Source organism: Bactrocera latifrons, unplaced genomic scaffold (assembly GCF_001853355.1).
Source record: "Bactrocera latifrons isolate USDA-ARS-PBARC rearing strain unplaced genomic scaffold, ASM185335v1 scaffold_356, whole genome shotgun sequence".
NCBI classification, from domain to species: Eukaryota; Metazoa; Arthropoda; class Insecta; order Diptera; family Tephritidae; genus Bactrocera; species Bactrocera latifrons.
Window position 1 is genome coordinate 214,606 of NW_017536997.1, and position 12,283 is coordinate 226,888.

A 12,283-nucleotide genomic window follows, 5' to 3' on the forward strand; every position below is an offset into this window, starting at 1 on the left:
AAATGAGAAAAGGACATTGAGCAAAGCATACTCGAATTTAACGATAATATAACTGAAGCGCTTATGTTACCAACACCAAACAAAAAAAGTGAGCTAGACGGGAATGGCGATGAAATCGGTCTCTTTTTACTCAAATTCAATTGAAGAATGTTTTACATAAACTAAAAAAGCGCTGGTAGACACATAATTTGTGACATAAAAATCCTTTGGTGTTTCTAATGCAGTCCCTAAAGTCAAACCTGAAAACAGTTTTTTTCTATCACCCACAGGTATTCTGTAACCTACGGCTTTAGATTGTGCAATGCATAAAATTTCATTTTATTGCATCATCTCATATTTTCAAACGATCAGGGACTTATCCGATTTAGACCTGTTCTGCCTGCTTCTTTGAAGTAAAGCGCGTATTTTATGATAATTTTATTTTACAAAATTTATCAGTCGACTAACGGTGTTCGAATCGGTTACGTGTACGTTACGTTTGGATAGCACAACGTTTCACATTCTTTTACGTTTTTGAAATTACTGTGTTTAAGACTTTGAGGCACAATTCCTAGCCTATTCCTAGTGCGTAAATAGTACCAACAGTTTCTGTAATGTTTGCGGAGACCTAACTTTTAAATCGCAAAAGCTTAATTTTACTCCGCTTACGAACTGTATTATTGTGTTAAAGTCGGGGACCGAGACAAAGCATGGGCTCCTCATATCTGTTGCAAACTTGTGTAACATGGTTAACAGCATTAAAACCATTTAAAAGTTCAAATCGTAAAATGCCCTTGCTGTGCGAATGGTTTGGAGAAAACCTAAAGATCATGTTACAGACTGAAATTAATCCAAAAAAGTCAACGAGACACGATCAAATTATTCTAAAAATGACAATAAAGCTACCGAATATTGCTCTAATAATGTTCTCCTTATTTTTTTGACTTTTTACTTCACACTGTAGAGCAAATAAATAGATTTCGAGTACATAGAATTTATTATAGGAAATTTATTGCTAAAGCAGCTAATTTCGGGCTTGTGTACCTCAGGGGAGTGTGCCCAGCTCTACATATATACCTCATATACAGCAGACAATCCAACTGATAATAATGTGTTGAAATTATTATAAAACGAGGTAATAAAGCCGATTTGGATGTATCCTATTTAACTATGGGGTACGACCTGTGTAACTCGCTCCCAAGACAGTCGGGTTTAATTAAACGGAACGGTTCCGGATTTTTATTCGGTCAACTCGGTACAACAATTGTAATAAAAATATTCACAAAGATCTTATTCCTATTATAAATCAAGAAAGAGAGGACCCTATCAGCTCATGGCTTGGTACAATTAAAACCGCTTAAAAAGAAAATATCTACCAGCCTTCTAAAGGGGAAGGTATCACCAAACAGGCTAAAGTAAAACCTTGAACTCGTCTCATTTTAAATAGAATATTTTCATATCTACTTATATATGTATAAGTTAATATTTATACATAAATGTATTGCACTCGCAGCCAAGAATGTAACATGAAACAGCCATGTAAATGCCAATATGTCTAGACGATAAAACGTAAAAAACAGCTACTGAAACCCCATTACATTAAGCAATTATCACCTAAATAACCCAACATGAAAATCATTAGCCCTTTGCGTAAGAGAGAGATGAAATATCAACTCAACCTTAATAAAATCTTAAAATGTAGTACCGCAGTTGGGTAATTACCCGTTAATTTAACTGATCCGTTGCTTGCAGGGACCAGCATGGGCCATTAATATTAAATGAAAATTTTTTTTTTACATTATATTCGCGTGTAAGACTTTGGCGCGAGTTAACAACAGCACGGCAGTCGTTTCTTCTTTTCGCCACGTGGCGCCAATTGGATATTCCAAGCGTAGCCAGGTCCTCCTCCGCCTGGTCCTTCCAAGGTAGTGCAGGTCTTCCTCTTCCTATGCTTCCCTCGGCGGGTACAGCGTCGAATACTTTCAGAGCTGGAGTGTTTTCATCCATTCCAACAACATTACCTAGCCAGCGTAGCCGCTGTCTTTAAATTGCTGAACTATGTCAATGTCGACATATATCTGATACAGCCCATCGTTCCATCGAATGCGATATTCGCCGTGGCCAACGCGCAAAGTACCACAAATCTTTCGCAGAACTTTTCTCTCGAAAACTCGTAATGTCAACTCATCAATTGTGGACATCGTCCAAGCCTCTGCACTATATAGCAGGACGGGAATTATGAGTGGCTTATAGAGTTTGATTTTTGTTTGTCGAGAGAGGACTTTGCTTCTCAATCGCCTACTCAGTCCGAAGTCCTGTTGGCAAGAGTTATCTTGCGTTAGATTTCCAGGCCATTGTTGGTGGTGTTTACGCTGGTTTCAAGATAGACAAAATTATCTACGACTTCGAAGTTAGGACTGTCAACAGTGACGTGAGAGCCAAGTCGCGAGTGCGACGACTGTTTGTTTGATGACAGGAGATATTTCGTCTTGCCCTCGTTCACTGCCAGACCCATCTGCTTTTCTCCCTGTCCAGTCTGGAGAAGGCAGAACTAACGGTGCGGAAGTTGAGGGCGATGATATCAATATCATCGTCAAAGGCCAGCAACTGTGAACTCTTATAGAAGATGGTACCTTCGCTATTTAGTTCTGCAGCTCGAATTATTCTGAAAGAGCTTTTGGTGTTGCTCAACGTCAGCTTACACAGCCAAATGTAAACATCGCGGCATAAAGGCAGCTCCGTTTCGTGCTGTCAAAAGCAGCTTTGAAATGGACGAAGAAGTGGTGTGTGTCGATTCTCCTTTCACGGGACTTTTCCAAGATTTTTCGCATGGTGAATGTCTGGTCGGTTAAACCCACACTGATAAGGTCCAATCAGATTGTTGACGGTGGGCTTTAATCTATCACACACTACGCTCGATAGTACCTTATATGCAATGTTGAGGAAACTAGTTCCGCGGTAGTTGGCGCACATTGTGGGTTTGTGTTTTTTGAGGATTGGGCATAGCACACTTAAATTCCAATCGTTGGGCATGCTTTCGTCCGACCATATTTTACAAAGAAGCTGATGTATGCTGCTTATCAGTTCTGTGCCGCCGTGTTTGAATAGCTTGGCTGGTAATCCGTCGACCCCCATCGCTTTGTTGTCCTTCAGGCGGTTAATTGCTATTCGGACTTCTTCATGGTCGGGCAATGGAACGTCTGCTCCATCKTCATCGATTGGGGTATCGGGTTCGCCTTCTCCTATCGTTGTATGTTCACTGCCATTCAACAGGCTGGAGAAGTGTTCGCTCCATAATTTAAGTATGCTCTGGGCATCGGTGACTAGATCACCGTTGGGGGTTCTACAAKAGTATGCTCCGGTCTTGAAACCTTCTGTAATTTTCGAGCATTACCCTTGTCGGCCAGCTTATCAAGCTCTTCGTTCTCACGCATTTCAACATCTATCTTTTTCTGTCTGAAAATGCGTCTCGCTTCCCTCTTCAACTCTCGGATCTATCCCATCCCGCACGCTGTGGTCGATCGTAACGTTGCGAGGTAGGCAGCCTGTTTTCTCTCCGCTGCGACACGGCACTCCTCGTCGTACCAGCTTTTCTTTTGCACTTTCCGAAAACCAATGGTTTCGATTGCAGCTATACGGAAGGAGTTTGAAATGCCGTCCCACATTTCCCTTATACCGAATTGTTGACGAGTGCTCTCAGAGAGCAGGAGTGCAAGCCGAGTAGAAAATCGTTCGGCTGTCTGTTGGGATTGCAGCTTCTCAACGTCGAACCTTCCTTGTGTTTGTTGACGCGCATTTTTTGCTGCACAGACGCGGGTGCGAATCTTGGCTGCAACCAGATAGTGGTCCGAGTCGATGTTAGGACCTCGGAGCGCACACACATCTAAAACACTGGAGACGTGTCTTCCGTCTATCACAATTTGATCGATCTGGTTGGTGGTTTTCCGATCCGTAGACAGCCAGGTAGCTTGATAAATCTTCTTATGCTGGAATCGGGTTTTACAGATAACCATATTTCGGGGACCGGCGAAGTCGATCAGCCTCAACCCATTTGGGGATTTTTCGTCGTGGAGGCTGAATTCACCGAGCGTAGCGCCAAAGATACCTTCTTTGCTCACCCTGGCGTTAAAGTTGCTAAGCACCCCGTCGGGGTGTGGGCGCAAATCAACAATATGTTGAAGAACCTCGCTTCGGTGGACGGATTGTGGCTAGACGTTCATTCACCGGAGTGAATGATAGTACTCGGCGATGGAGTCTCCCTCTCACCACGAATCCCACACCAAACTTGCGCTCCTTTATATGACCACTGTAGTAAATGCCACAAAGACCTACTCGTTTCTGTCCTTGTCCCGTCCATCGCATTTCTTGGACGGTGGTGATGTCAGCCTTTATATTCACGAGGACATCAACCAGCTGGGCAGCGGCATCTTCCCTTAACTTTTTTCTTTGTTTTGTCCCGTTTTTCTGTGTTTAAGGAGTTATCGCATTTTTAGCTAGCTTACTTGTTATCCGATTCCGTCCATTTTTGCGCTGGACAGGAGTAGTCTCAGTAAGTTTGGGATATGTGTATATTAAGCATTTAACGACGCGGTGTCAAGAACATTTATTAATAAAACCTTTTCCATAGATGTGCTCTTTATTGCGGTCCTTTGTATCAAATTTTATCACTTAGGTAGTCAGCAAGTAATTCTTCTCCTTAATTGGCGTAGACACCGCTTACGCGATTATAGCCGAGTTAACAACAGCGCGCCAGTCGTTTCTTCTTTTCGCTACGTGGTGCCAATTGGATATTCCAAGCATAGCCAGGTCCTTCTCCACCTGGTCCTTCCAACGGAGTGGAGGTCTTCCTCTTCCTCTGCTTCCCCCGGCGGGTACAGCGCCGAATACTTTCAGAGCTGGAGTGTTTTCGTCCATTCGGACAACATGACCTAGCCAGCGTAGCCGCTGTCTTTTACTTCGCTGAACTATGTCAATGTCGCCATATATCTCGTACAGCTCATCGTTCCATCGAATGCGATACTCGCCGTGGCCTACGCGCAAAAGACCATAAATCTTTCGAAGAACTTTTCTCTCGAAAACTCGCAACGTCGACGCATCAGTTGTTATCATATAGCAGGACGGGTATTATGAGTGACTTATAGAGTTTGGTTGTTGTTTGTCGAGAGAGGACTTTGCTTCTCAATTGCCTACTCAGCCCGAAGTAGCACCTTTTGGCAAGAGTTATCCTGCGTTGGATTTCCAGGCTGACAGCAAGTAATTACTTCAATATAATTTATAAATAAATATTGGCGAGCGTAACTTTGAATCTTTGCCACTCTCCCATCTTACGAAGAATTGTCGGCATCAATGATTTTGATGTGCTAAAACCCCGCAACTTTATAATTAAACCATTAAATTCTGGGTAGTTAATCCCTATTCCGGAGAACTACAATATTAAATACCTTTTAAGCCTAAAAAGAGATTGCAAAACCTTTACAAAAAGAAGACAAAAGTTAAAAAAATACTAGTACGTAAATATGTCATAATTTTCAAAAATTGTGTCCAGATATACAGAAATGCATTTGCTTTGTAAATTTAAGAGCGAACTATAAAAAAATTTAATAAACCTTATTTCCGTCGTAAGTATACTTATTTCACTTTGTTAAATACACTTTGGGTAAATCATTATTATTCTTTAAGAAAGATACTTAAAGTATTTAATTATAAGCATTTTCAAGCTCTATTCGTAACGTACATTCTACCGTGGCAAGAAGATCATTTCTCAATTAAATTGTGCAGTTAAAATGTTACTACAATAATATTTCCCGTAATCTTTTTGACCAAACGTGTACCGTTGTATGATTGAGGTGGATTGAAATTATGCTGAATAATAACAGTTGAACAATTTTCGATTGAAAATTGTGGTTGTACATATCTAGATAATTTACGTTTTCATTTTCATCAACAACAATATCGAATAATTTAAAATACATCTGATAACCTGATAACAACTTTAGCCGCTAATGTAACCTGATTACCGAGCCATTAATGATTGTACCAATTCATTTTTATTTTAAGGCAATTAATCTTTAGTTCTTAAATTTGAAACGCCGGCTCCAACCTATTAAATCTGCAAGTAAAATGCTAAAATGTCATTTTTGCATGGAGTTGTAGATTAGTGATTAAAATCAAATACTGATTTAGTTTCATTATAAATATTCTTAAAACCTGTTTATGAACGTTTTATATACGATTTATTTCTGTTCAAAAATTTTAAGCGTTTTCCCATAACTCATGTGTTCAAAGTCGGTGTACTGCATAATTTAAAAACTACTGCTAAATACTTTTGATATTAAGTAAATTATTTCTGTACACAATTTACGAAGCGGCGCCAAAGAATTCAAATTTTTTAATATTTTTTATATTTTAATAGCTAATTTGCCAATTTTTTGGGTTTTTAGTTTAAAATGTTCTAAAAATTTCAAAATTGATTTTTTGGAAAACCATCTCGGCGTACATGGCGAAAATTTTTAGCATGACAGAAACTTCAAAAATTCTTTGCTCGATTTAACATTAACCAAAATTATTTGTCGCCCACTTGAAGCTTTTTCCCTATATACATGTAATATATAACTATATGGTACATAACCGTAGACAGCTAATCAAATAATATCCTCACTAATTAAAAAGTTTAAATTAGAGTGGAAATTGTATAAAATTATTATTTATACGATACATTCTTTTACTACAAGTAATTTTAACCGTAAAGTACTACTGCAGTCTATTTTGAATGCGTTGTGACTAATTTTATGTAGAAGCTTGAATCATATGAATTTTTGTTGTACATGATGACAATATTTTGAATGTACTTCAAGGTCCAACATACACTCTCCGATCTGGTTTTCAGTATGAACTGCATGTCAACCTTTGACAAGCATCACAAAGTATATGACCTGTTTATTAATATACAAATTTAATATAAAAAACATATTAATTAAAATGTAATTAGAATTTTAATAAGGGAAAGTTCCAAGATCCATTTTTTGTTTACTGCGGCTCATAATAGAATATATATTTTCGATGATTCGATGTATATAAATTGACATTAATTGATTCGGTATTTATTATATATGATATAAATGAGTTCCACTGATACATATATATTTTATATAAGTTTTTATATTTATATGTATCTTCAAAACTCATTCAATCAAAGCCTAATTACTTATATTACTATTTATTTATTGACATTTAACCTCATACATAAGCCTTAACACAAGAAGCTATTACGCTTAACTTATTCAAATATTTTTGTTGTTTTGTTTCCACGTCAAAGTTGCTTTTATATGTTTTCCCCCGAAATTTCAATGGCAAGTCACTTCAGCACATACAGTGTAAAAAAAAAAATAAAACAATATTTTAATTACATAAGGAAGACGAAAAAAGCTTCATTTAAACTTTTTTGAAATCCGGTTTGGCTACGAGCACTGTACACTGAGAACATTTTTCAATTTAATTTAAACTATTAATATGAATTCTTTTTATGCAATCTTAGTCAGAAAGTTTAGCAATTAATGCTTATCAACCGTTTATTGTACTAATGAAATTGAGTACTTAATAGTATCATTAAAATGCTCTATTCTACAACATACAGCATGATTGAACATTTTTTATAAGCAAATGGTCAATGTGGTATGTAAATGAAGGAAACACCGTGAAATTATTTCGACACTTATAATGAACAAGGTGAGTAAAATTTTGGTTGGTATTTATTTAACGTGTAGTGTATGTTAACAATTTTTGGGCTATATAAACTGGTAAAATACCACCTTCATGTAATTATAGTCCAACTGCCCAGGAGTCCAGAGTGAATTTTGTGAATTTTGAATTCGTACACATATTGTAAGTGAGTGGAAAAAAGTTGCAAATAATTAATAATTTGTGATAAAAAATTTAGTATATGAAAGTAATTGTCTCAAAAGATTTAAGACGCAGCATCAATAAGAGAATATTATAAATTTTATTTTAATCCTCTCTACTGAGAGTTTCAGCCCTTAACTTCATAAACAATAATTAGTATGAAATAGATATGTTTAACACATGGTCATTCATTTCTTGTGCAGATATATACAGTCAATCGAGTGATCAGAAATGCATATTAAATATTTTTATTATTAAAGTTGTCACGTCCAATTCTCTCAACAACTAAAATAAAAATCCCCCACTAAGGCACTCGTAAAGTTTATTAAGTGAACGAAGACATCGGAATAGTTGAAAATCTACCGGTTACATAAAATTAGCGATTATTCAACTTTATATATACTAATACATATGCAGATACATATAAGCATTTAAACACGCTTACACAGCATAATTTCGACATACGACATATGCCCCAAAATATTAGTTTATAAGTATAAGTAAGTTTAATTACAACATTAAATTATTTACATTAAATGATATATGTTTACAATAAAATATATAAATATATCTCAACAATTAGTTTTTTAAACAAGCAATACCAATATATACACATTACTTTTGAAATAAAGGAAAATTCGTATTACTTTCTATTACTCATAAAATCGGTCACCGATAACGTTACAAATATATAGTGATATTATTGAATAAAGACTATTTACGAAAGAAACCTAGTCACTTGAATTTGAATTAAACATAATGATGTATGGTATGTAATTTATAAGAACACATGTCTAATTTTTAGAAAACATGAAGGCCGCCATAATATTCTTGATAGTTGTTGTGGTTCAATATGGAGCAGCGCAAAAGCAGTACACAAATAAATTTGATAACGTCGATGTGGATGGTGTTTTGTCAAATAATCGTATTCTAACTAACTACATTAAATGTCTTATGGATAAAGGTCCTTGCACTCCAGAAGGTCGCGAGTTAAAAAGTAAATATTATTCATTAAATATGCATATACTATAGATACTTTTTATCAAGTTATTAATCTAATTTTCGTTTAGAATTACTACCTGATGCCCTACAGACGGATTGCTCAAAATGTACAGATACCCAAAGAAAAAATTCACAAAAGGTAATAAATTTCCTTCGTTTGAATCGTCCAGGCGAGTGGAAATTGTTACTAGACAAATACGACTCTAGAGGAGTTTACAGATCTAAGTATGAGAAACAAGGTTAAACTTACTCACAGAGAACGGTTAAATGTTGAAATCAAATTACATGTACTATGTATAGTATATACCATATGTATATGAGATAGTAAGAAAATAAATATGTTTATGGTACATCGCAGAATCCGTACATATATAGCTATGTATCCGTATTTGCATTATAATAACTATTCAACAATTTTTATTCGACATGTTAGGAAAATTTTTTGTAAAATCAAAACTATTAAGCAATATTAAAGCAATGTGCGTTTTCTGTAACATATCATAATTGCCTGAGTTAAATAGAACAAGGTTGTTGAATAAGTTTTGTCATTTGATAAGAAAAACACAATTTTATGATTCAAGATACACTTTATTATTTATTATAATCTCCCTGAACATTAATACACTCGTGGATCCCATCCCTAAAGTGAGAATCCGGAAGGACTGCAAAATACGCTTCAACGGAGGTTATGACCTCTTGATTTAATGGAAAAACGCCTTTTTAAGTTCTGGAAAAAAATGTAAACGCTGGGGGCCAAATTTGGTGATTAATTATATACTGTCACAACAAATGCTCCCCTTTTGCTTTAACACAAGCCCACAAATGTTTCAGGCATTGATGAATAGTAGCACACACAGTTTCTGTTTCTATTGAATACGCTGCTCGAATCAAATTTTTTTTCAGACTCGTCAAATTTCTGTGGAGTATTCCACAGGCCAAGCTCCCCAACTCTCACCAAAATCCAATAGATTGAAATTTGGACTTCCAGACGTCCAATCATCTACATTTATGAAAACAAGAATATTGATTTTAAGCAACTGCTGGGTGGTTTCTAACTTACGAGCTGAAGCAGAATCTTGCTGGAAGGCGCAAGAAGGACCATCTATGAAAGTGTTACTTAATTGCTTTACCACCCCTTCTATTATATACTGCTGGTACTCTTTCAGTTTTAACAATAAACCATTACAGTAGTCACGTTGGTGACCACATTGAAACCTTGCAATAACATTTTATGCGTCTTTTTTCATTCATTAATGAAAAACTTTTTCAGCAGCGAAACTTTTTTCTTTGTAAAAGCTCACTGAAGAGCCGCTTACATCTGTTGATCCTACTTTGATCCAAGTGCATTATGGATGACCAGTTGACCTGATATACTTCATATGGAGAACATCTCGAATAAGTCTTCACATTGACAACTTATCTTCCTGTCAGCAACTGTCAACGTTTAAGAAAACAACCAATAATGCGGTAAACAAAATTTTTGAGAAGATCATAAATTTCGCATGAGCTTTTTTGACACTTATTAGTAAGCGAAAGCAAATGCAGAACTTATTATTACATATGAGTAGGCACTGCACACAAAGTTCAATAAACAAGTAAGAAAGGGCTAAATTCTAGTATAACAGATTCATAAACTTTTGCGATAGAAACGCTGCTTGTGACGTTGCGAAATCGAAGCCAAAAAGCTGAGAAACATTCTGCATGACAACTTCCGAATAATACTACAGGGTCTCTGTGTACAATTCTCTGTTGGATACAATCGGCGAAGATATGAAAACGAACTTTTCTAGAGAAGTATTGGATGGATTTCAACTGAGTTTGCCGCTTTCAGAAAAAGTATGTGATTTGAAAACCAAAGAAATTTCCATTTCTTATTCCAACATTATTCACTACGTTAGGGATAGATTGAAAGGCCTTTTGGATAAAGACAACGTCGTGCGACGTTTGAAGCTCATAGGTCAACTTGATCACCAACGGTGGCAGAAGTAAAAGTCAAGACCACAAGTTACCAACTACTGCATTTTAAACGTTGAAGAACTGCAATATAGACCCATAATTCATAGTTTACTTCGCATATGCTGCACACTTCCGGTGACGATTGGGGTTCTGAACGCTCTCTTTCGAACCTTCGCCGCATATAAACGTGGCTGATGACGAACATGCTTCATGATAGATTGATCGGATTTGCGTTGCTGCACACGCAAGGCATTGAACTGCACTGCAGGAGAAGTTCTCGAAATATTCTTAAAACTTGTCCCGCATCGAAAAATTTTTAAAATTTTTCTACTCAATAAAGTATGCCAGCCGCATGTCTACGATTTATAATGTGGTTTTTCAATTTAGTAGGATTGGATATTATAAGATCGATTTGAAATTTGTCTACCATGATATTAAACTGTATAGAGATTACTATCTTTTTCATGTTTCAAGTAAATGTTTACTTCCCCTCCTATTTCTGGATCCTCCCTTATATAATTTGGAATATGGTAACACTTTATATTAAGAACTGTTGCGAAAGAATTCAACATTTTCTGTTCGACGAAATCGTAAATGGATAAAAATCAAACTAATATCTTATTAACTTATGTGGAGGGCCGTAGACTAACCTAGTTTTATTACTATATTTTATTACGCGTCTGCGGTGGTGGAGTAATCTGATGACCAAGCGTTACTGTTAGAACTCTGCTGAGTTTCGTTTATGTTCTCTTCATCTTTGCCATTCTTGCAAGGTTTCTTACTACCACCATTTCTATAATTATCAATGTTATATTAATATCGTATGAACAAAATACAAGATTTGTCAAATATTCCTTACCACTGGTGGGGGAAATAATTGATAGTCAAGTCTTGTTCTGTGCGAACTATTTCATTCAACGAGAACTATTTTAGTCTGATTTTATTTAGAATTTTTACGTATTTACTATATACAATTTTAAGAACTATCTTAACTATTTTAATATATGTATGTGTATTTGTGCATGTTCATATGTATGTAGCACATTGTTTATGTTACATGGTATGGGGTTGTTTTTCAAGTGTCCATGCAAATTTGTATTCAATTGCTAACCTTAGGTCAATATGTTATCTTAAGTAAATATGTTTGATTGTTAATTGTTGAGTGCATACGTATTGCATATAAATTCTAATTAATTTTTCAGTTAGACTTTCGCGAGTGACCACGGGCAACTGCCTCATTTTCTTTATTACCTTTTCTTAAATACAATATTTTGCTTAAACCTACTAGATACAAATATTAATCTTACATTCTAAGAAGTATATCTACAATCCACTTGAGATAGACCATATGTTTCAAGTGGAAAAATTCATCTTACAATCTATGAATTACATTTTTGCAAAGTACAATGTTTCATATTTCGTTCTAAACTACATATCCAATCCACTT

At 35.9% G+C, this 12,283-nt stretch overlaps 1 protein-coding gene across 3 annotated transcripts; it reads left to right on the forward strand.

The window, feature by feature from the left end:
* The first annotated feature begins 7,773 nt into the window (after positions 1-7,773).
* On the forward strand, positions 7,774-9,286 carry LOC108971719 (ejaculatory bulb-specific protein 3). Of its 3 annotated transcripts, none has more exons than XM_018937966.1 (3): positions 7,774-7,860; positions 8,684-8,875; positions 8,949-9,286. In XM_018937966.1, the coding sequence occupies exons 2-3, from the start codon at positions 8,689-8,691 to the stop codon at positions 9,122-9,124; spliced, it is 363 nt and encodes a 120-aa protein (XP_018793511.1). In that variant the 5' UTR covers positions 7,774-7,860; positions 8,684-8,688; the 3' UTR covers positions 9,125-9,286. The 3 variants fall into 3 exon arrangements, with proteins under 3 accessions (XP_018793511.1, XP_018793513.1, XP_018793514.1); XM_018937968.1 differs by having other exon boundaries at positions 7,776-7,864; XM_018937969.1 differs by lacking the exon at positions 7,774-7,860 and adding an exon at positions 8,056-8,378.
* The last annotated feature ends 2,997 nt before the right edge of the window (positions 9,287-12,283 follow it).

What these genes read in the sequence shown, in the direction of transcription:
- LOC108971719 (XM_018937966.1), top strand. Translation starts at nt 8,689, where the DNA reads ATGAAGGCCGCCATAATATTCTTGATAGTTGTTGTGGTTCAATATGGA. An exon ending in AGAAGGTCGCGAGTTAAAAA is followed by an intron (nt 8,876 to 8,948) that starts GTAAATATTATT and finishes ATTTTCGTTTAG; the next exon opens with AATTACTACCTGATGCCCTA.